This window comes from Struthio camelus, chromosome W (genome assembly GCF_040807025.1).
Source record: "Struthio camelus isolate bStrCam1 chromosome W, bStrCam1.hap1, whole genome shotgun sequence".
NCBI lineage: Eukaryota > Metazoa > Chordata > Aves > Struthioniformes > Struthionidae > Struthio > Struthio camelus.
Genome location: NC_090981.1, coordinates 47,949,632 through 47,974,873, shown reverse-complemented (window position 1 = coordinate 47,974,873; position 25,242 = coordinate 47,949,632). Strand labels below are relative to the sequence as shown.

Genomic DNA, 25,242 nt, shown 5'->3' with positions numbered 1-25,242 from the left:
CCGTGTGACGTCTGGTACCGAGTTCATTGAGCATTTAAAAAAAGCCTAATAATTCACAGCAAAGCAAGTAAACTTTCCTTGTAGATGGTAGAATGAGAAACATTAGAAAATGTAACCTCCTCTCATACCAGATAAAAAGTGTTGTTTTCTTTGTGACTGTTCAAAATTTTTTTCTTAAACATGAATCTTAACTTTTCCAATTTATCCAAAAAGCAAGAATGCTTGCATTTTTCCCCCATCAGTAAACAACAGCAACAATAATCCACATGAATTTTTGAGATTGCAATTCTACAAGAATTACCAGAAATGGAATTAGTTTAGTCAAACATACAATGTGATTCGCATTCATTTTATGGCATTCATTGGACTTCAAAATTCTTTAAAAATGCAGTTAAAGAAAGCAGCCAGAAAGCACATGCAAATATTTTCTGTATTTTCTTGTGCGATATTCTGTTTTTAAATTTTAGCCTTGAAACCATAACAATAATAATTAACACTTGAGCATAAGTAAAATAGCACTTTACAAAGCATACTGAGGTTTACAACAGCAGGAGTGGCGAATCTGAGGGTCTGCCGACAAAATAGCAACCTGATTGTGCAACGTATCAGACGTATTACACAACTAAGAAATGAATTATGAGTTTAGACTATGTAAAGTGCTAACTGCATTAAACTAAATCTGTTTGTTTTCTTATGAATTATAAAATAGGGAAATATGCTATAAAATAATGTAAATACTCAGCCGGGAAATTATACCTTCAAGGAGATATTTCCTCTCAGATTTTATCATCAAGGCTTTGTAGATATTATGTATTTATTTTTCCCTTATTTTTAAAACTGAATTTGCACTAAAATAAATAGGAGCTGAGAAACCATTAACCTGTCCATGGGCACAACCCTGTTGTCACACCTACATTGTATACCATCTTTTAACCATTAGAATCTCTTGTGGAGTCTGTTGTCTCTCATATTGCCTTTATTACTCAGTGTATGCAAATACCTTAAGCAAATTAGGAGTGAATAGTTGCTAAACATTAAGTTAACATAAAACCATGCTTTTGCTACATAAACCTAAATCTCATGTGTTCTGTCTGACAACCTTCATTCAAAACTGTTAGCATTCCAAGACTCATAAAAGCATTCACAGCTTATTTTAAAAGGAGGCAGGCCTTCATATAATTATGAATTGTATACCTTGTATATTGTATATTCTTTAAATATTTTTTCCTTCTTAAAAAAACACAGATTTTTTTCTCTCATTACGTGTCCTGCAGTCTACTTTACACATTAATTGGTTGAATGTTTTATATATCTCCTTCTACAATAAATTCATTTTTCTGGGGATATAAGAGTACTATGGCCCTTCTCGTATTTGTAGACTAGTACTGTGACCCTTTTGGCATTTGTATAACAGATAAAAAACAGTCTCAGATTTGACAAAGGTAGATAAAGTGATCAGTCACTTTCACAAGTCTCTCCTTTCTTTGCAAAGATACTGTTATTTCTATCCTCAGGAAAAAGCAAATACGATATGTTAATTACATACAAAGTTTTATTTGCTTACTTACTTTCTTTTGAACTATGAAATGCAAAATCACCAACAATATTTTCACCATGGTAATTAATAAGATAAGCTTAGGGGAAAGTTTTAGAATCACAGAATCTACAGCAATGCCTTCATCTATTTGGACATGTCAGCATTTGCTACTACACCCCTACTTTTTGCCACAGAAATCTCTCTTAATTGTGTTTCACTAATATAAATATATATATAAAATAAAAAAATTGTGGGTAAAGTCATTTCTCCTTGAAGTAAGAGACTAACAGTAAATTTTAAACCCAGCATCATACGCAGTTGTTTTACTCTTGTTCTTTCATTGTACTTTCATTATATATTCTTTGCTATTCCCATTGTATCTCCCATGATGACACATTTGGGAGATTTTCAGATATGTAAAGATATGGAGTAGAATGACATTCATAAACACATATGCATCAGTGATTTATATTTGGTTAATGTTTCCAAAGGGAAAAGCTAATATCAAAGGGCTTGAAAGGGTCAGATACTGAACATGTAAGCTTAGTTATGGAAAAGTTTGGTGTTTTTTTTTTTTTTTTATATTGCAAAGATTTATTCTTCAACATGTGAACTGTCCTATCAACTTGAACTGGATTATTATGTGCTGAAGTATTTTGTTGTATGACAGTCGCAGTTAGGCTCTAAGACAGTAAATGTTTTTCCCGTGCATAGTTCTGTTTAATGAGAAACATTCTCATTTTATGACATATTTCAAGTGTCAAGCTTCAAAGGAAAAATTTTAAATAAAAAGCAAGCTTTCTTTTCATGTTTAAAACAAGATTGTTTTAACTAACAGGGAGGCCTGTCCCAATAAACAGGAAATATCAATTCTACACAATTCTACATTTTAAAAAGGCCATATTTAATATAAATGTGTGGTTTGTAGATTTTACTTACACATATGCATATGAGATGTTCCTCAAAACATGCCTCCTATAACATCAAAGGAACCAACGACAGCAGGAAGAAGAAACTTCACAGTACCTATCCATACCTTACGCTGAATACGACTTTCTTTGCTATATAGGACATAGATGTTCTGTCCCAGATATTGTCTCTAAAGATGGTCCGCACCAACAAGCTGCTGCAGTATTTCAGTTTCAGCATTCCTGCACGAGACTACTATTAAGTGTAACAAAGTACACTTAGAGAAAATTGAATATTGCAAGTTAGCAAGGTATTTTATCGTCATTTCAATATCATAGTAGAATGATTACTTTAATCACAATAACGGACTATCTAGATTTTCTTCAAGCCTTTGTTCTGCTAATAATAGGCACTAATTATATGAATAAATGCAAGTCACAGTTGAACTTCCTTTAAAGGCTGTAATTATAATCCTCATTGTATCATTTTCATGACTCACTTTTTATAACATGGTGCTGAAACACTGTTGCTCAGCAAAACTGAAATTTCCTCTGCACTGTATTTTCTTTCCTTTCTGCACCAGTGGTCATGGAAAGCCACATGAGACTACTTCATAGAGAAATCACTTTTGTTTTTTAGCAGTAACAGTAATACCACTTTTAGAAAATTAGTGTAAGACAATACTCAGTAAACTGATAAAAGAAAGAAAAAGTTGCCTGTTTCTTCTCACAGTGGCCCAAAACAGAGGAAGCAGTTAAATAGAAGAAACTCCTCAGCTTTGGGGTTCAGCCCAGTTACCTGAGCTTATACGTGAGGTCCTTCCTGCCCAAAGGTCATTTCTCTATGACGTAGTCTCATCCGAACTTTGCTCTGAACTTCCATGCACAATCGCAGAAGTCACGGCTGGGTTCTGCAAGGCTTTTGTGTGCCAGGATGTAGAGATTACAGTTCTAGCTCTGCTGGGGCTCAGGCTGCCAAAGCAGAGGTAGTGCGGGTAGTACAAAGTTTTGAAACACACAAATCTCCCTGGGGTAAAGATTATTGCTCTGTGCAATTGCTACAGTCCTCTGTGATTATTGCTATAAGATTACTGCTGTGTGGTTCTTGCTCTTTGAGCGCTCTCAGGATGGGTGACACTTTTGTAAACATTCCACAATACCTGGGCTTCCCCAACACAAACACCCTTTTACCAAGGGCCATAATCCTCTGAAATCTTCCTGTTGTTTTGCTTAAGTGTTCCTCTATCTATATGATCTCAACGAGAGATGGGGCATACTCAGAAAGACGTCAACTCTGCAACGCAAAGTGCAAGGAGAATTGCTGCAACCCTCTCCTCTTCCTTCAGCCCCAACCTTAATTATATTTGCTATTCTTGCTTCCCTTTCTCCTGAACTTACAACAAATGGCTCGACTCTGCTCTGTTCAAATGTACTTCTGAGAGGAAGAAAAAATACTGTTAGCAGAGTAAAACAGAGGGCAAGGCTCACCTCCAGGACATCCCTCTCTCTACAGCTGGAGTAGACAGCCCAGGCAAGCAGCCTCTCTCAGAGTGGGCCAGGTGGGAGCAGTGCCAGAGCAAGATAGAGCCAGACCAAAAAGCTGGTCCACATAGAGCTCCACAAAGCTGCACAGAGCACAGCACAAGACTAGTATCACAGATATTTAGTGCCTAAATACTGCTATGTAGCTTTGTATGTGTTAATGTGTTTAAAACCATGGCATTATGGTACTGCTGCATGGGGCATCAACAACAAGCATATGGAAAGCAGAGGACACGCTGCAAATTCACACAGTACTTCACTATAACATCATTATAACAGTATACTTCAGTAAATACTTCAGTATAACGTGAGCTGAAGTTATAACTGCTCATCAGTTGTTAATTTTTAATGAATTGTTAATATAAACATTCTTGTCTGCTGATAATTTTTTGATGCATAGACTTGTTATTTTTTTCAGGATCTCTCAACCTAGAATATCCTACTTGACGTAATCAATATGCATTAAAGAGGGTATACAGCAGCTACTATCATTTTATCTTGCCACTCACTCAAGCTAATTTGCAGTGAACATCTGATTTATAAATAGGAACAAAGCTACAGTTTTATGAATTCCTAACTCAGCTGGACAATTTATGCAAAAATCTTGAAGAACACTGATTTATTTATGTTTTCTCCTTTCAATTCCCTGCCTCCTGTCTAATTTCCTTTATAATGACATACCTAGCATATACTCTAAGCCAGCTATAGGCAGACAGGAGAAGGTACTTGTTTTGTTCAGTAAATTACCAAATATGCATAAAATATTAACAGAGAATGTGCAACTTAATTGTTAAAAATATATTTTTCATTAGAGAGCAGATGTATATATGTAGATACAAAAACATCCGAAATCCTTCCAGATAAAAGTAGATATTTAATCAGCAAGCAACCTCATTTTCATTTTTTCATCCTTAAAGTCCTATAGAAAATATAAAAGATATAAGGTAATACTTTTGTGACTTCTACAATAGATTAAGCCTTGCATTACAACACTATCCAAAAATATGCTTTAAAGAGAGAATATATGCAATGAAAATCTTTCCAGTAAAAGAAATATTTAAAATAAAGGGTGATCAGAGAAAATCTCTACTGGTCTCCAGTCAGCTAAAATGCTTTCTGAAATCCCTGGAAATGATACTTCTACCTGACAGCATGCCACTGCCTCCCTGCTCACTTGTCTTTTAGAACTAAAAAGCCCCTTCTCTGCCTTCCACATTACTGATGAATGTCACACACATACAGAGCTAAAGCCCTGTGGAAAACAACAGTAGATTTTACGTTATTCTGCAAGAAAACCAATTACAGGAGGGAAAAAAAAAAGATAGCAGTGTGCCACACCCTATCAGAACTCTAATTCTTTCTTAATTATATTTATTGAACATTGTTAGTCAGATTCTATTTGAATAACAAATAACAGGCAGTGAACAAAGGAAATACAATCATCCCATATCCTAAAATTAAAAACAATGGAATAATATTCCTGTAAAATTTCTGTTCTGCAATTATATAACGGCAAAAAAATAATCTAGGTGAAAGGGAATGCATGATTACTTAATTCATGTTCTAATAAATCAAATGAGGCTGATTTTAGCAATAAAACATGAATAAGAAATTCCCAAGCCTATACTAGAAGCCTTAGCTGTGTTGAGCAGGTCCCCCCCCCCCCCAATCTCTACTAAATTCTGTCTTAAAAATATAAAGAAACATGAGGGCACATTCAGGCAACCAAATCAAATCAAGTGAAATCAATGAATCAAATCAAAGTAATCAAGTCACCAAAGAGCCAAATGTTGTTACACTTAAGAAAGGTCATAAGGCACGGCACTTTTTCCTTTGAAGGCAAGAGCAAAGTCCTTCAAAAGAAGAAGAATTAGGCAGCGTTTCCCTGGGGCAGGCAATGTTACTAACTCAACAGAATTTAAGGCTGATGCAAAACCATCTAACATTTTAGACAGGAAGACAGACAAGCAATATTCAGAATATGTGCAAATGACTTAGTCAATTCAGGTGAACAGGTGAAGCCTTCAAGGGGACTGCTATTGATTACTGAAATGCATTAAAATGAAGCCAAGATGGGATGAATTTCTTTGCTCGGACACAGTCACATTCCACATTCAAATACTGCTGAAAATACTTTAGCATCCAAATAAACAACTTGACTATGCATTCTATGAAAAAATACATTGTTTGAAACCTGCTGCCTGGCCATGTCATTCAGTAACCTTGTTCTTACATGAGAAACAGTGAACAATTGTTTGTTACTCATGTTTGGTATGCTACTTATAATTTCATATATTTTGTATCTTCAGACTCTTTTCCTAACTCAAAAATTCTAGTCTATGTAATTGCTGCTTGTTTTGCTCACTATTTCTAAAACTTTTAACACTCTGAATTTCTTTTTGATTCCACTTAGCACAGAGTAGATATTTTCAGGGACTACCTACAGTAGATTCCTAGACCTTTGTTTTTATCCTTTGTATTACCAATGTATCAATATTTTTTCTTTTTTTTGGATACTTGACACAATAAAAAATAGTCATTCTCCAGTAAACTATACAGCATTTCCATGTCTTTCAAACTATTAATGCTACTATTGTTTTTGAATATATTGTAAATTATAACTCTTGCAAATATTTAACAGCCCAAGAATGTAATATTTTCCAGTTTAGTAAATGGCATTATCAATACCTACATTTGCCAGGCATGCAGTGTATCAGTTATCCAGATATCAGGAATTGCTATTTTGAATTAAGAGGCTAGCTCTGTTTTTGTAGAAGGAAAATACATTACTGATTAACAGATCTGAAACAGCCTTAATTACTATACTGAAAATTCCTTTCATGTTTTCTCTACAGTCTTAAATTGTACTGAAATGCAGTAGCACTAATCACACTATAGCAAAAATACTCAGTAAACGGCTTTAACATTGTTTCCCTCATAAGCTGTGTTCATCTTAGTGTCTACGCTGTTCTGGTGTTTCAAACACACTAAACAAGGGAGGAGCTGGGACAAGCTGCAAATGAATGAGGCAATTTCACTTCAGTATCCAGGCAACACAGGAAAGTGTAATGAATGCACAGCATTTTGTTCATTGCTCCAAAAGCTGTTAAAACTAACGATTCTTATGTTGTTGCTGCTGTTTTAATCATTTCTGATTCTTCCGTCTCAAGTATTCCAACCTGTTTTTTTCCCCCTTCTAGGTCTCATGTACGGAGAATGCCTTTGTCCTAGAATATTGTTTGTCAGTATAATCAGTCCATTCACTCCTTGGAGAAAGTCCCTTGGTAAAAATCTATTACTAAACTGAAAGAAAAGTCGAACGATAAAAACTCATGTTCTGGAACTCATTCCTTTTTTGATCCTGAGAAATCAGAGAGTAATTAGAATTTTGGCAGAGGGGATCTAATGCACTGAGTAGTGACTGTTTCACTGAAGATATCAGTTAATGTGCTTAGTCAGGTTATATTAAAGTAGTCTTACTTTATTTGGTCAAACTGACCTCCAAAGTAAAAAACAAAAACTAACAAACAAAAAAACACACTGAATTAAACCTATTTAAATTATAAATGAGAATTCAGAGAAAATGAATGACTTAATTAGTAATCAGTTATAATCAATATTTTATTATTTTTATTTACTTTCTGGAGTGTTCATGCTCACTACACTGGATGTATCAATCTCCATCATAGGCAACCAGAATCTTCTAAGAAATCTTTACTGCTGCAGATTTGCAAATTTAACCACATTGCTATTAACAACAGTAGAATATTTACTCCTACCCAATTGCAACAAGTTTTCAGTGTCACTACAGAAATACCTAAGTGTATTAATGTATAAAATTGTATTAGAAAAGAACAAACAAAATTCCTGTTTCCTCTCCCTAATTAAATACTACAGATTTATGATAACAGTCATTGCATGCAGGCAATTTATTCCTGCAGCATGCAGAACTCTGAGCCTCGCTCTTGAGAGAAGGTCCCTCGGAGCCACCAGTGTGGTGGCACACCTTAGATTTGGCCTCAAAGTAACCTCTAACCTGAGCAAATTCAACAGCTAATGGACTTTTCCTAACCACATACCACCCACACCTCTACCCTACATGTTCAGACCTGGTCTTTCTCCGGCATCTTCAGGGCCTAACTACTGTAAGCAGCACAGTTGAAAGAACAATAAAATCTTGCCTATTATTACGGTCCACTACTTATGTGCTATCCTATGTCTGAGAAGAAACAGTTGGAAAGGGAATTGTTTATTTTGCCATTTTGCTTTTAATCCTATGCTTTTTTCCTCCCCCCAGATAAAATAAAACCGCTGATAATATATCTCTGCATTTTAAGTCTACGTTTGTTAGGAACAAGGATAGATGGATCATACTTTTCTGAACGAAATTATTTTTATAACTAGGCTGTCAGTTTCTAAATGAATAGATTGTTATGATAAATGAAAAAATAAATTTTATAGCAGTATAGGAATATGCCAGTGTAATTTTAATATATACTAAAGTACTCTCACATCAAGAATCAGTTCAACAGCAGCAACAACAGATTTCCTTCACTTACCTAATTTGCTGATTTTTACTATTTCAGTCAATACGGGTTCATTTCACCACCATGTCCTCATGCACTGGCAACAACAATTGTTCATGGGATTTTTTTGTTTGTTTGTAATGCACATTTGAGAAAATATTTACTTCTCTGTAGGACTTAGGATATGGAAAAGCTTATTCACCAAGCAATACTCTTTGCACAATTAATTATCATCTCTTTCAGCAAAGCTACCTTTACAATATATTAAAGTTTAAAAAGAACCAACATTTTTTACACTAAGAAAATGGCCAGTATTACATTATTTTATACTCCCCCACCCCCCACCCCAGAATGCTGGAGCAGAGAAATTTAAAATATATCCGAGTTCCAAAATTTAATTTGACTCTATTAAGCTTAACGTCTACTGCCTTTAAAACCTATTGCCACTCTAGGCTTTTCCTCTTTTCCTCACAGTGAAATTAATAATTTTAAAACATTTCACCTTCTGAAGAATCTCTCTGGATCATAGCACTGTAATACTTGCACTGCTCCAGCTTGAATTTTTCATTGTTAAATGTTTCTATGACACTATACAAATATTACTACTCTGCATTGAAATAAAAATATTTTGTGCTTTTAATATCAGTGTATAAACTATTACAACAAGGACCTTGTCTTTTACTTTCTTTTTCTTCCCCACTGGCTCTTGTTTTCAGAACTACAGAAGTAGAATCATTTGTTTATCCAGTTTCAGTGTGGGCTCTGCATGAAATTCAAGGGTCTTCTTACAGGCAGAACTAGGGCACATGAAGGTCTCAGAAAAGTTACAGCCTTTCCAATATTCAAGAAGTATCAGACTACAAAGAAACTTTGCCATGTTAGTCTTAACCCCTTAACTACAGAACAACTTGGCACTTGTGGGAAAGACCTTTCTTTGAAAGCAGGGCATCACTAACAAGGGTAGATTAATAGCCACAGCTGTGGATACAGAAAATACATAAGCAAGAAACAATGTAAAATTAATGAAAATGTAAAAGAATATATAAAGAAATACAAAACTATTACCTTAATTTTTTTTTCATATTTATTTTCCGACACTCAGATTTTGGGGTTCAAATCTGTAGTCTTCATACATGAAAATGACACACTTCAGAGTTATTATTTGATTAAGAGCAGCATGCAGAAGCCATTGGAAGTACAGAAGAGAGGTTCCATTTCTGAGTACAGTCCATATTCTCTACCCTGACGAACACAGGCATTTTCTTCTGCTTCCCTCTTGCCCACATATGGCCATCATTAAGATTCATTTGGGCAACACGATTCTGAGTTACTTAGCTTCCTCCCTGACTGGTGCGTGGCAACCCCACCAGCACCAAGGAAACTATAGCAATGAAATGCATTTTCAGAAACAAGATTTTGCTTATTGTAACTAGCTCAATTTAAAAACTACATTTAGCGTACAAAGAAGATTCTATGTGTACCTAAGGAAATGCGTTTCTGAGATGTGACCGGGCATACTCTAGCATGTGCGATTCCAGAATTTTGCCTTCACCGTTTAAGAAATATGTTACTGAACTAAAATGACAATTTATGCTACATCTGAAATATTATCAGATTCAAATCACTTGCTATAAGAGTACAGGAATGCTAATATGTAATTATAATGTTTCTTCATGGCGTTTAACAAAGAAAATAAAATGTCATCCCTTAGAAACTGCAAAATTTCAAAGTAACAATTTTAGACTCAAACCAATCATCATACCTCTTCTAGTTGAGTCACCTGGAAAATATAACTCCACAAATGCTCACAAATGGGTAATTTTTGCAATCTTGCCTATTAAACATCTGTCAATATTTCCTAGCTGGGTTAATGTACTGTCTTAGTTCAGTATTATGTGTTCCTCCATCGCAATACTAGAAAGTTCACTTATCTCCTTGTCAAATCACTCTTAATATAAATATCGAAGGCCTATGCAGCCTATCTAAACCTGCAGAGGCGTAATGAAGGAGAAATTGCAAAATTTCATGAGATTTTGGTTTACCTTAAAAAACAAAAATTCTGAAATTGCCACAGAAAAGGATATTAAGATTGTAATACCAGTTCCTCAAACGTTAAGAATACCAGAATTAAAGTTTGTCCAAGCAGCAATAATTTGCCCTCCTTGTGCTCCACAGATGTTGGAAACTGCATAATGAATAAATTAGGGAACAGTATTTTGGGGTGGGGCAAAAGCTTTGTATTTTAAGACAGAGAAATGCTACGCCAAAGAATTTTATTTCAGCTCTGTCTCTACCCCAGATAAGTCTACACTTTTGAAGGCAGGTACTCTTTTGCACGGCCTGCTCTCTCAGTGAGCCAGGTACAGCAGAGCTCTGAACTGCATAGTCAAGGTTAGTGCAGCATATGCCAGAGCTGATAAGCCTGATGACAAGCAAGATATATTAGTTTAGGTTTGGCCCTCAGCTGTTACAACTAACGATCAGAGCTGACTTGGCTCTGACTAATGAGGAGCAAGTATTTATTCGTTTTTTGGAAAATTTGTGTAGTTTGCATGAGGCCTAGTCCAGTCATCCAAACCAAACTTTCCACTGTCAGAAACTGTTTATTACTAATTTTTATAAGAAAACAAAATGAAGGTAAATGTTGAGCAAAGGAATTGACTTCTGACACTTCTGCTGTTCTGCCAAAAAACAAGTGGTTCCCGTCCCAGTATAACATGTAGAAAAACATCAAGCTCTCACTCTACCATTTTCCCAAGGTCCTACAGACAGGCCCTAAGATGTCTGTGATGGTGTGATAGCTGCCAGCCCACTCCCATCTAGGTTCAGGACCTCTCATCCCCATCTCTTTGGGGAAAGAGAAGAAGCCCCATTTGTTTCCAAATTAGTCAGCTGATTCTGGATTTTAGATCTAGGGTCAACTTAGAACATTTGTACAAAACATGAAGCACCTCAGAGTGTGATGTTCCTGATTTAGGACAAAAAAAATATTGAACTGATACTTAGCTTTTCTAGCCATATGTCCTATTGCTTTAAAAAAAAAAAGTATCAATACAGTTGAAGTTCATATCATGAAAAATATTTCTCCACAGCAGTGGTCATCTCATAGATGAATGCTTGCAAAACATTCAAATTGATTTGTGCTTACAGTTCTGAATTACTAATTGGTACCAGGTGAAATATTCTGTCACTAAATGTTGCCTAAGATCCTGTGAGAATTTCAGATGCCAATATGCACAAACAACTTTTATACAATATGACTGTATCATATAACCTCAAGTCTTTTTCTGTTGTTAGACACACTGACATACTAAGTAGAGCTGTTGACAGATTTTCTGCAGTTGAGATGAATTGTCGCTATGGAAAAAGCGATGAAGTTCTTTGTAACATAAAAAACATTTCACCTTCAGTTTTTATATGTTACCCTGAACAAAATCATTTTATTGATTTCTTCTTGTTCTAAATGGATGCTGATACCTTCTACTTTTTTTTTTTCCCATAGTTTTGGAACATCACGTTTCAGTGAATATAACAATAATATATACAAAAGATCCTTTGTGTAGTGATTGCTTAATATTATTACATAGCTCAGCAAGCAAGCAATAAAACAAAATGAAAACTGCATGCTCTACTACATGGTTCTCTATGGCAGAACCAAAAAAATTTAGGGAATGTCAGGGAAGATTACCATGGAACTGATAAAATCTCTCTGTGTCTCAGCACTTTTCTGTCAGAAGGAAACTGAATCCTTATTGTACTATATCCATAGCATAAGCTGATGAAGAAAGGTATAAGCAAGGTCATTTCACTTTGTCTGCGTTGCACCACTGAAATAGGTAATGCTACCAGGACCGAACAGAAAACAGCAATCCCTGCGTACTCCCAGGTGTAACCACTGTTGTATTTGGGAATTGTACCTAGGACTGCTATCCCAAATGACCCATTAGATGCACCTGAAGGTTAAGGAGACATTTTTTCTGGATACCCATTTATTTCATCTCCAACTGTGTCTTCCTTTGGTGTTCCGTTACATACCTATAACTGTTTTGGAGAGTAGGAAAATCCCGATGATGTATGCCATGCTAAGTTTCCTTATGCCAAGTGTACTAGAAAGGAGGAAAAGTTATCAGAAACAAAAATCAAAGGATTAAAGGTTACAGATACTAACTTTTAAAATCCAACTTAGTTCTGAGGCTCCTTTATTTCAGTCATACTCATCTATATTCATTTGCAAGATCTTTGCTGCAAATGACTGCATAGTTTTAAAATTGTATGGAAAAAAAGCCTCTGAAGTTGGTATTGATTTGTTTTCTGCTTCAGTTAAAACGTTCAAAGCAAGGACAGTGATTTCTTAGATTTCTACAATATCTAGAACGTTGACATTACTAGAAAACATGAACGAACATTAAATATGTAGAAGATGAAGAGTGAACATTCTCTTGATTGGTAAACACTGATAGCGTTTCATATTTGGAAAGCACTGGAAAAATTATTAACTAAACCCTCATGAGATAAATATTATATGTTCTATTTCATGTACTTAGAAATTAGAGGAATATAGTTTAAACAAGTTTGTTAAAGCCACAGAATGGGAGTTGATACCAGAGCTTGGATTAAAATTGCAGAGGATTTGGACCCAATCTCATTCTTTATCCACCACAAGGCCCTATGTCACACTACTTAATTTGCTTACAAAACTCAATGTCTATAATACTTATTTGCCTGTTATTACTGCAAGTAGAAGTTATTATTTTATATTCTGTTTATGTATGCACCTCCTCTTTGAGCTGGAGGAGCTCATTCTCCAGAGACGGCAGCCTGTTGCACACAGCAGATACAACAATCATGCATTTATTTCAAAAGAGCAAAATAGATGCATAACTGCAGTCCATTCCCCTCCTCATTGTGACTTTTAGTGACATCACTACGATATATATGTAGAGGTCGATTTAAAAGGGATAGCTTTATACTGACATAAGTGCTGCCTTATAGAATATATATTTATGCAACAAAATCTATTTCAAATGTTAAAACTGCACTTTACAATTCATTGTGAAAAATTTGGAGGTATCTGAAGTTCATCTCTCACTATGTTGGTTAATTCACTGAAATCTATTTCCTGCTCAAAAACAACTGAATTATAAAAAAAAGGTAATTATATGTTAGAACATAATGCTCTGTTCAAATAAATGAAGGGGGAAGGAACGGGTTTTTATAGGAGTCCCTCCTGACCCTCACCCAGAGAGGTTTCTACTCAGAGGAGTGAACCACAAGCTCCCAGCTTAAGCAATGTGGTGTTAACCTTTTTAGAGGAAAGGCTTTTATTTTGTAGTAGCAAACAGGGAAATCAGTTATTCAGCAATATTAATTTTTGTAGTAGCAATTTTATTTTTCACACTGCCAGAAGTATTTTTAAGCCATATTATATTATTTTAAACTTGGTACTGACATTTTTGTCATTTGCTGTTCTAAAAATCACGTTCTGGAACGATCCAAATATCATTATTTTAAGGGGCAACAAAGCTCCTTAAAAGCTAAAATAACTTTCAATTTGTACCAAAATCCCCATATACTGTAAATCACGTAACTAAGTCAGGACAAGTGTAAGAGCTATTGAGAAGTTTACTAGGGAACTACTGAGAAATTTATTTGCCACTAGTGGCAAATAGCATGCAGAAGGGACCCTGCATTTTTTTAGGCTGACTGAACTTAAGCAAGTAATAGTGGTGTGCTGGTTAGATTAATCTAAAATTGAACGGCCACTTACAATGCTGTACTTGACCTGTACTGTACTCTATTGGTCAATATACCGAGGGCAGTCTTGGAGAAGACAAAGTGACTCAGATGGTTGTAGTGGGTTTTGATTAGATGACTTTCATATGGAAGATAAGCCCCAACATTATGAAACCTGCTTTTCCTCCAGCCCTCCTAAGCCTCCAATAGTAATGCTGCTGACAAGGACTAGAAGGTAGCACTAGCCATGGGGGTGGGGGGGAGGGGGATGTTTAATGATTTTGTGCCAAGTTCTAACTCCTCTGGGGCGCTTTAGGAACTGAACGTCTAGAACAAAGGCAGATCTCAGCAGACAGGTTAACCCACAGAGGAGAGAGCAGGGAAGTCCAGACTTACTGAGAAAATAAGCTCACCTCTCCTCCTCCAGCTCAGTTAGATATATATATGGTGCTCACTAATAATAGGGGAAGTTTTCTCATGAATCCAGGACCACAAAACAATTACTTTTATACTTTACTGAAAACCTAGAAGTTGAATAATGTTTCCTGAGGCATCTGCATGTTCATAAACTAGATCTGCACTAACTTACACTGTAATTCCAAGTTTAAACTAGACTAAGTGAAAATTCAGATTTTTATAAGGAAATGTGCATTTCATGGTAAAGTGAGATGCAGGTTTCCACTGCTAAATATTGACTTTCTCCAGTTTGAAGTAGATGCGTGGTGCAGGACCCTTGGATGTTGTTATTACTCATTCTCTAAGAGACCAGAGAACAGATTATATGGTGTCTCTGGTAAAGACACCTTATTCTAGGTGTTTGAAGTCACCAGGGCTCACCTCGTAAATGAGATCACAGTTCGTTGATGGCTGCTCTGTTAGCTGTCATTAACCCTGTTACTGAATCAAGAAGCCAGAGCAAAAAGCAGGAGCTAAATAGCTAAAATCCTTTCTCTGAGACCTGGAACAACTATTCTTGTACCATTCATGCCAAGCCAGGCAGCCTGAAATAAAGAACACAGTCTATGAAAAACAAAGTTCAGCAAAAATACTATGAAAAATATTCATATAACTAGCCATATTTAGCATTATCCCCTAAGCTAGTGACAGAAACTGTAGCAGTAATGACATTTAAAGCCTGAAGGAATATTGTTGGAGCTTCATAATTTAAAGTGTCCTGAATGTTAACAATAAGGCTAACTCACATGAGCTCTTGTGCAAATAGGAGCTTCTGTGTCTGTGAAGAATAATAGGCTCTGTAAAATATGCATTTGAAGCTGTGTCAATTTATTGGATGAACTATGTCTGACATAGTTGCCTCAGCCATAAACTGTACTCCCATAAAATAAACATGAAGTCTCATGATTAAAATGAAATTATAGCCTATTTTTCACCACAGGTTTCTTCCTCCACTTCCAATAAAGTACATTACTGGTAGCTGATAGTGCTCCCCTATGCCTATGTGATTGTTGATCTGCGTTCAAATTCCCCAAAACATTTAACCTGCTACTTCCAGCCTTTCATCTTAAATTCCCTATCTCAGAGTACCACTGCTGATGCAGCCTTCCCCTTACTGTCTGCAAACTAGAATATATTTAAGCAGAGTTTTCCTTTGGAAAAACTCTCTAATCTTTACAGTAAATAAGATGCTCCCACCACAGAATTATTAGGCGCATGGAGTTAATTTTGTAAAAGCATTCAATATTAGCTACCTTTACAGAATCTGTATAAGGAGCTAAGTCTAGTTCAAGGTCTAAGCATCATCCAAAGAATTAAATTTCAGTTTGTGTAACAATTTTGGTTTAGAAATGAAGACTGTATCAAAGTAAAAAAAGGAAACGTATCCACTGGTCATGATGTTATCCTTTTAACGAAGTTAACTTTGCACTTGGGACATGCAAGTAGCAGATTGTGGCACAGCCACAAGACACAAAACATTTTTCTATATTGTGTAAGGTCTGTCTAGAGGTGAATCCGTAATTAAATGCAGCACGTAGTCTAGAGAACAAGATAGCTCTGAGAATGTGTGTCATTGCTTATGAAAGGCCAAAGGCTCTGTGTTGTCTTAGCTGCTTCTACACTAGTGACTCCAGATGTCACAAATTATTATGTGATTATGGGAACAACAACTCTTTCTCCAAAACATGAATTTCATACAGTCACCACAGACAAGCATATTTAACCCACAGGAGAACTGCATGCAAGTTTCCAGACCACAGTTGTCGCACCAAGTAAATAAAAATTGTTCTCAAATAATCCTTCACCAGTTGAGTTATACAGTTTAGCTCTCCGTCACATACACTGCATTCTTCTTAAAATAGCATTAACTCCTTGGAGAAATACTGTAGTTTAAGTTTCAAATATTCCTTCTGCAGTAAATTATTTTTTGTGTGTGCTCAACAGAGCTCATTGTGAAGTCAATTCCTAGGCTTTTTAACTAATATATGTTTTGTGATCTTGCTGGATTTCCACATTTAATCACATGGACTATTCTATTTCCTATGTCAGCATGCATTTACATAAGTCATTATTTTTCTTTCTGATTATGTAATATGCTATATGCTACATGCTAAGATCGTAATTAACTCTTTCTGAGAATTAAGTTTTTGTCATGTGAATGTGTAAAATAATGAACGGGTCCAACAGGTAGGTGATATTTTCAAACAGCTTAGATGTGGTAGTTTATGATTGTGCTTATGAAAGTAAGTATAGCAGGTTTTAAAGGTTCTTACAGCTGCACAGTAAGACTTTAGAAAGACCAAAAATACAATAGCTAGCTCTCCTCATTTACCTTTCAGTGAACCATGCCATCCCCAAAACAAAACAACATTCTTATCTGTGATTGTACATAAGTGTCTTCTACAAATTGTATTTATGGCTACATTAAATTAAATCAACTAATTATTTGAATATATCTGGCAAATTGTTATAATATTAAAATGCCACATCATAAATATCTACTTCTCCTTTAATTTAATATGGAAATATGTATTGCTTAGATCCAGCTGCAAAATCCCACTTATGTTACTTATAAAACCTTTCTAGATAAAACCCATCTTATCCCAATGTGGGGCAAGTTGGAGTCCTGAAGTGGACATATAGACAAACATTCTTAAAAACGTCTTGTTGAAAGTCCTTCTCTAGCAAGCTGCTACTAGTTGTTCTGATGATTATTGTTTTTCCAGGCTCAGCCAATGCAGATTTATCACAAAACCACAATAAAATATACAGGTGATATTCAAACAGTAAATTCATACACAATAAAGTTCTTAATTATCAAGGTAACAAAACCAAGAGATAATCCTAAAAACAAATTCATGCCGTAAAGAACTGTATGAAAGCTCCTAGGTATGCCAGCTAAAATTAGTCTGGCTCATAAAGCTAATATATTTAATTGTACATTTAATTATACATCATGCATTCTCAAACATTATTACACCTTAAGGTATTCCATGCTTACTTGAACAATCTATTGCCCATAAAAATCTCCAAGTACTAGTCTACAGTAATCAGCCTCTCTGTCAGGAGCATACCTGTGGAGCACCTGCCACAGTGAAATCCTACGTGATTAGTTCTGTTATAACAGTATGTACTGCGTGCTGATATGTTTGATACATTGAATAATACGGACTAGATACGATCACGGTCTAAGGAAAGGACAACCTCAAATGAAAACAGGTAATGACTGCAATTAAAGGATTATTACATAGATGTAATATATGGCCACAAATTTTTCTTTATAGAAATAAAGAATGAAACAAAGAGTATGCCCTCTCTTGTATGTCTCCATAGCCATGCATAAAGCTGCTTTTCAGGGCGGGAGGGGGAGCACATCAATTCTGTACATGTTCTTTTTAAGAACTGAATGCAGACACTTATTGAAGGTTAAACTAGTGAAACTAACGACAGAAAATGCTGAATGTTTACTAAGAGAGGAACGTATAACTACCAGAAAAGATCAGCAATAGCATATATATAGTGTCATGCCATCTCTGATGAAGGAGAAAGAACATATGCTTGCTTGCTGAATTTTCAGGATTTAGAAAAGGTGAAGTCAACCCACTGGAAACGTATTAAATGTACCAATTCACAACACATAAAATAGTAGGCATTTTATATGGCTATCCCCTAAAATTTTGCAGTGAGGGCAGATGCCGTTATTACCACCTAGTGACCAAGAACATGCATTAGTTGGGCATGAGTGGAAGGAAGGATCTGGCAGTGCCTCCCATCACAACTGAGTGATTGTATTCTACTGCAGACAGAACCTGACTATGCACCAGTTACCTGCCTCAGCTAGAGGCTGGCTCTAAGACCAGAGCGGGACAGGGATAAGCCTTCTAGTAGCACCAGTTTGTTGCATTGTTCTAGGAAATCAGAAAAAAGGGTAGCAGGTAGCCCTTCAGCAGGGCAAAGATGCCCAGATCCCTTTCTCATTCTTCTTTCTCACTCAATGTTAGCTTGTCTGTTGTTGTAATAAACTCTTAAAACTTTCAAACTCAATGTTCTCCTTGACCACTAGTGGAAAAACAGTACTTAGTACCAGAGGAAACAGAAGTATGAACAAAAAGTTCACTGAGAAACAGAAGAAATGTGGTAAGAGATAAGACAGAATAGTAATTATAAATCCCAAAGAAGCTGAAGCTCTCAGAGAACCTAAGAAAAAGTCAGCTAATCGTCAGGCTGCGCTAAAGCTGTAAGAATACGTATTCCCAGAAGAAATGTACCTATTGAGAGATACAAATTCCTATGAGAAATAAGGGAAAGAAACTTCTGAAGTTTGCTATAAAGAGTTGAAACTTTGAGGTCAAATATATGCAATTAGAGCATACCCGTGAAATCCTTAATTAAAGCCCAAGTTACACTGGAGTATTGTGATCCTAAACAGAGGAAAGGGCTACCGGGAAACCAATTTCAACTGGAATGAAAGCATTGAAAACGTGTCAAACTGCAGAACAAACCTAGAGAAGACTCTTAAGTCTTAGGCAAAAATGAATAGTATGCATTACCAAACTAAAAACAAATAGGAATTTACACGTGCAAAATAGAAGTGAAGATGATAAGCAGTTTGTAAAATCAAAATGATCCTGCAAAAAGCAACATGGAAGATTATTTGAGCCTAATACGCTTTCTAACATGTTAGGCTATAAGTTAATAAAACTGTTCTACAAAAACTACTGAAGCTTTTTGTACATCCTTGAAAAAAAAAAAAGGAAAAAAAGAAACTTAAGGATATCAAACAGAGAATTTATGATGTTAGAAGGCTGTAAAAATCAAAAGAATTGAAGTCACAGATAACAACATGCAATATTATACTATAATATATATTATCCAAGTTTGTGAATGCAAAGACACTTGCAAAGCAACTTTTTGTTTTTAAAGGATAATTACTAAACAAAGGCAGAACTAGAGAAACTCAGTTCCATTTCTCCTAAATTATCCAGAATTTCTACTAAATTCTGTCCAACACAGAACAGGTCATAAAAAACGATGGACCATTAGACAATACCATAGTCTAACCAAAGCACTTCAGGTTTTAAACCTACAAAGTAACATCAGATCTACAAGGCAAGGAGGTCATCTACAAGACAGAAGGACTTAGTAAAAATGGTTGACATACATTTTCCTTTGGAAGGACAGGACAGATGCAACTGTTCCTGCTCTAAAAAAAGAAAAGTAATATCTGGTTCAAACCAGCAAGTAATTAAAGTGATCTTGTGTTATCAGATCTATCAAGGCAAACTTACCCTTTTTTCTGCTTCATATTTTTCTTCCTTACTCATTTATTTGTTTTTATTATTTTATTTATTACTGTTTTGTAGAATAAAGACATTCATTGCTCACTGATCATCATGAAGTGTTTTTGGGGATTCCTTCCTGATACCAGGAGCTCTGCTCTAATGTATGATCCCCATCTGGGACAATACTATGCAGAATCTTTGCCTCTTCCTTCTTCAGGGGGAGATGAACCCTGCCCTCATCTCTCCCTCCTCAGCTTTAAGCTGTGGATAAATGGTATTATTTTCTCTCCAGTAAATGAAGTCATCAATAATTAATGCCATTGTGCAACACACTCAGCATATTGCAAGCAACCTTCTAAATATTAGACAGTATCATGTCCCCCTAGCTCATTCCTTGCCTCTGCTCCATTAATGGAGGCATATGTGTACTCACATAGACATATACGTATATGCATACTGTCTTTGCAAACCTGTTTCCTATTTGTATATATTATATATATATACACATACAAACATTCCCCTTATAGAATTTTAAGGAAAGAGTGGGCATGTGGATTGAGTTATTCTATGCATTTGGAATACATTTCTGTGAGAATTATTTTCTGGGAATAATTTATGTATATTTTATGTATATCATTATAATACAGGAAAAGTGGATTCAGAAAAGGAATATGGCAACCCAATGTAAGAGGCCTGAGAACCACTGGAAGAGAGTCCTCTGCATATGTCAGGTGATATCTTGTTTAAATTTTTCATTAATATTTGGTCAGCTGATTTTTGCAGTATGAATAAAACTGGAGTGTTAAAAAACAAGGACATTGTAGGTGAAACTCAAATCAATTAGATTTCTGAGACACAAAAAAGGCTACTTTATTTTCTTAATTCAACAGAAACAAGTAAGGTCACATCTGCAAATTTCCAAACCTGATCTTCATCTTATTCAAATAATCTTCTCTTCCAAAGCTGTACGTTTGATTTTAATAGTTCCAAAAGGACATTATTGTTAATTAAATTTTGTTGCATCTGTAACCTGATTAAACATTGCCTTTAATCTCATGAGTACATGCATCTCATTGAATCAGGAAAATATGCTGCAATCTGGCTGCTCTTTGAAATATTCATTTATAATACTCAAAGCTTTTTTCCACTGAGGTTTGAACTACTCTGCGTAATTCTCTAGAATCTGTTGTTAGTATGCAGTATACATTGTTTACAGACCCTATCCTTTCTTAATGTTTGTAGCATAGTTATCATCCCGCTCTGCTTTGATGGGGCTTCCTTTCGGAATGCTTTTCATGTAACAAATTGTAGTCACTTAGTCTCTGAGAAGTATAGAACATGAAGAAGGAAAAACAAAGATATGCTTTAAAGGTCTATGAAGAAAATATATTTTGAAAATTGGAAGAAGGTGTAGTGAGGAAAAAGTCTACAGTTTCAGTTTGGTATAGTTTTAGTATAGTTTAGTATTGTTTCAGAATATTGTGACTCCAGCAACGTAGAACCACATCAAGAAGTTAGGCTGTAGAATAGCAGCATATTTATGACTGACAGCTTAAGGTTTTGTTGTTTTTTGTAATTAGTGCTAAAAGTGAATAAAAAGATATTGTGCAATATAAAATAAACAGCGACCTGAGTTTATCGATCCCCTTATGTCAGTTACATTCCTGAAACTCACAACGGCACACCCTAACCATATCTGCCCAAACTACTTCTAAGGCATCTATCGTTTTCGTATCTAAGTGCCAAAGTCAATGTAAAAATATTTACTATGGGTGGGGACAAAGGCTGCTTGAATTCAGAGGAAAGTACTGTATATGACTGAGTACGCACTTGTATTCTTACAGTCAGTAACCATAGTAAATGTTTAGGTTTGGAAGCTCATGTTAAAAAACAAGTCTAAAGAGCAAAAACATAAAACACAAAATACTAAGTAATAAATGAGCCCCGAAAGTGGTAGAGAAGGGACAGAGATATGAAAACAGAAGGACAGTAATTAGATCATGAATTATAACAATCCCAGGTTTATCACATTAAAGAATGTCATATGTCACTACTAGCTGTATCTGAATACATCAAGAAATCAGAGGCAGCAAATATCCTCTCCAAAATTATATACAACAGAGGAAAATTGCCTGAACATTCTGTGTTCACAGGGAAATATTATGGCAACAAATATTAAAAAGAGCATGTGCATGCCTTGACCTTATATTTTCTATTAAATAGATGCAATTTATTTGCTATGTTGCACTGGCCTTGCTATCCTGCTCCAAGTATTTATTCTTCATGCTTCTCCCTTCCTTTCTTACGGGAAGGAATTTTTCATGGAGAATAAAGGACTTCCCATATGAGTTACTAAAACTGTATGATGCAAAGTGTCTAAACATCCTTCCACAGACCTTTATGCATGTGTCACAGGCTGCCTGTTCACACAGCTGGGGAGCCGTCACATTTCTCCGCCCTGTCACATACCTACCCATCACCCTAAAGACCTCTTACGCAAAACTGGGCTGGAGGACAAGCTGATTAGGAAGGCGTACAAAGAGACAGCCAAGAGAATAAGGCAACTGAATCTGTCAAATATACACCAGAAAAGTTCATTCGTCTTGCCCATGGCTGATTGTAATGTGAGCTGCAGAGTCATTATATTGAACATACCTTGAAGCATTACAGCTATTTTTGTTGTAAGCAGTAAGTCGATATAATGCAGATTTCTGGGGAAGGCAAGTTGTTTTTACTGGAGTATGTTTGAAGTCCTGACCACATAGCTTCGAAACGCTTCGTTCTTTTCAGTTGTTATGGTGGTTTCCTACCATAGACTGACAATGATCCAGACTAAAGTTCAAGACGAGTTATTAGTTTTGGTTTCACATTTATAGGCAAGAGCAGCTACTATACTGCTCTGAAATGAAGTTATTCAGAAACTTCTCTGTCGTAAATTAAGATCCCATGCAACTCTAATATTTACATCTTTTTATTCCAACTCACCGTTAATGCAGCATCTTTTCCCTCTACTAAAAAGCTAACATCAGTAATCTGAAAGCCTCTCTCTCATCTGTTAGAATAAATCGTGGATGGCAGCAGAAGGGAATAAAGAGGAAAGGGAAGTGAAGAAGGACTCTCATAAAACGTCAAGGCTAATGGCCGGTGATGAACTCCAAGTTGAAACAGGTATCAAAAAGTTTTCTGTTACACTCTCCTAAGCAAAATTAAAGTTATATAACCCTCTTTCTGAGCATAGTGCGTGGAACCTCCCATTAGAAAAAAAACAAAAAAAAAATCAGCTGTTGAAGTCATGCATTCATGTATAAAACTAACATAGAAAAAATAGATTTAAATAAATGGCTCCATCAGTTTTTTAAGCACTCCTAGTAGGTGACCCAATTTGTGCATAATTTTCATGACAATATTTATGCATGATGTAGCTTTCAAAAAACACAGCAGTTCAACTTTTTTGGGAAGCTGAATCATAAGTCTTCTTACAGAAGACTAAAGACTTGCATGCTGCATCAACTTTTTTTTTTTTTTTTAAATCACAAGTAGTCACATGCCTTTTACATAATATGCCATCTCCCCACTCTGTAAATAGACGTGTGCAAAGAACATTGCATCATATGATTAGACACTTCATCATAGAACAAAAAAAACAAGGCTTTTTAACAGCTCACAACCAGGCGATATATGCAGTACTAAATACTCCTGTCATATGACTAAAAACGTAAGTTTCTTTAATCATGTGACAGGACATATAGTAGTCACAAGATAAAGTGGATTCATTTTGGGATCAACAATTTTACATCCTATTCCATTACTGGGGCAGATCTCTGGGCCTTATGAAAGGCTTGCTTTGATTGCAAGGTCCATGATGTCTTGCACAAATTCAAACTCAGTCCACAATTTAACTGATGTTAAGCTTAACTGGACAATTTTGGTGCATTTCATGCCATTCGGGCAGTGCCCAACTGATCCGTTTTGTACTGGTTTTCAAAACCTGGGGCTTATGCTGTTTTGCATTCAGTATTATCAAAACCCCCAGAAATTTTTCAAGGAAAACTAGTGGGATTTTGCAAAGCCAGAGAGGACTTTAATATTAAACAAATGGCATTTTAACTCATTAGTGGTCTGAATAAGCTTGTCGCACTTTAAAATTTTTTATGTATGCCTGAATGATGGAATAAACAAGATGTATATACAATGAATTCAATCCATTCAACCACTGTTCTTAAACTATTGAGCAGATTAAATTAGAAAAACAAGAAAATTAGAGCACTTATGAAAAGTGTTAGAACTATAGTGGAACATTCTATATGTACCGAAACCAGCACAGATCCTCCATAATACAACATTTGGGAAGAAACTTACAACTATTCCATACTCCAAAGGTCATTCTTCCTGCAAGTTGCCTAAAATAGATTATATGGACATGAGATTAGGACCACTATACTACCTACACAGTAAAAGGATCTAGAAACCACCTATCTATTACATAGCATGTCTTTTTTTAGAGAACTGAGAACAAACTGAAGAGATATCAGTAGCTATGGACTTGATGGGATTTGGCAACAAACAGAATTTGGAGGCACACAGTAGTGCTGCTTCTTCTTCCCTTCCTCTGACAGTAAATCTGATCAGTTATATTGTTACTTAAGACTATTCATTTTTCTCCTCCATCTCCAATTCTGAAATACTATTCCTCTCTGCACGTTCTCAGGTTATTTACTCTAACTCTCTCTGCTGAGCTCCACAGTTCTCTTTTCACTGAAGAAAAAAGAAAAAAGAAACCTGTTGCTAAGATGACCCAGCCTTACAAGCCATTTAGAAATAAGTATGAATTATTCATACAGGGTTAGTATTTCACACATTCAGAGAAAAATAAACACTTCCTAATCTCCACACGATGCTGAAAAAGGCACCCTATCCAAACTCAAAACTTTCTGAAGCTTACTTGAAGTGCGATTAAACAATATTCTACCTTTTAATACTGTGCCAACCTTTGCCCTTTAATGTTTCCCAAACCTGTGTATTTGCTTAATTGCTGTCCCTTTTACTACACTACTTTTGCTGTTTTCTTAAACTGCCTCCAGTAACTGTTACAATACCTACATAATCATGTGTGATAATTTTCTGTGTAATTTTTTGGACTAGTTCTTATTTATTTTCATCTTACAATGTAAAATCATTCTGCCTGAATTCATTTTTCATCCTGCATGTTCTCATTTATAGACTGGTATACAGATTACTCAATATAAGACCAACGGTTG

The 25,242-nt window shown here is 35.6% G+C and overlaps 1 protein-coding gene across 3 annotated transcripts in view; it reads right to left on the bottom strand.

Annotated features, from left to right (window-relative positions):
- Positions 1–25,242, bottom strand: part of LOC138064098 (3',5'-cyclic-AMP phosphodiesterase 4D) — a 402,077-nt gene that overhangs the window by 323,481 nt on the left and 53,354 nt on the right. Inside the window, exon 1 of one of the 3 annotated variants that reach the window (XM_068925077.1) lies at positions 9,579–9,610. The exons of the other annotated variants lie outside the window; for them this stretch is intronic. Within the exon in view, the coding sequence (XP_068781178.1) occupies positions 9,579–9,595 (17 nt within the window). The 5' untranslated portion in view covers positions 9,596–9,610. Of the gene's footprint in view, positions 1–9,578; positions 9,611–25,242 lie in introns of those variants that run through there. 3 annotated transcript variants of the gene reach the window in all.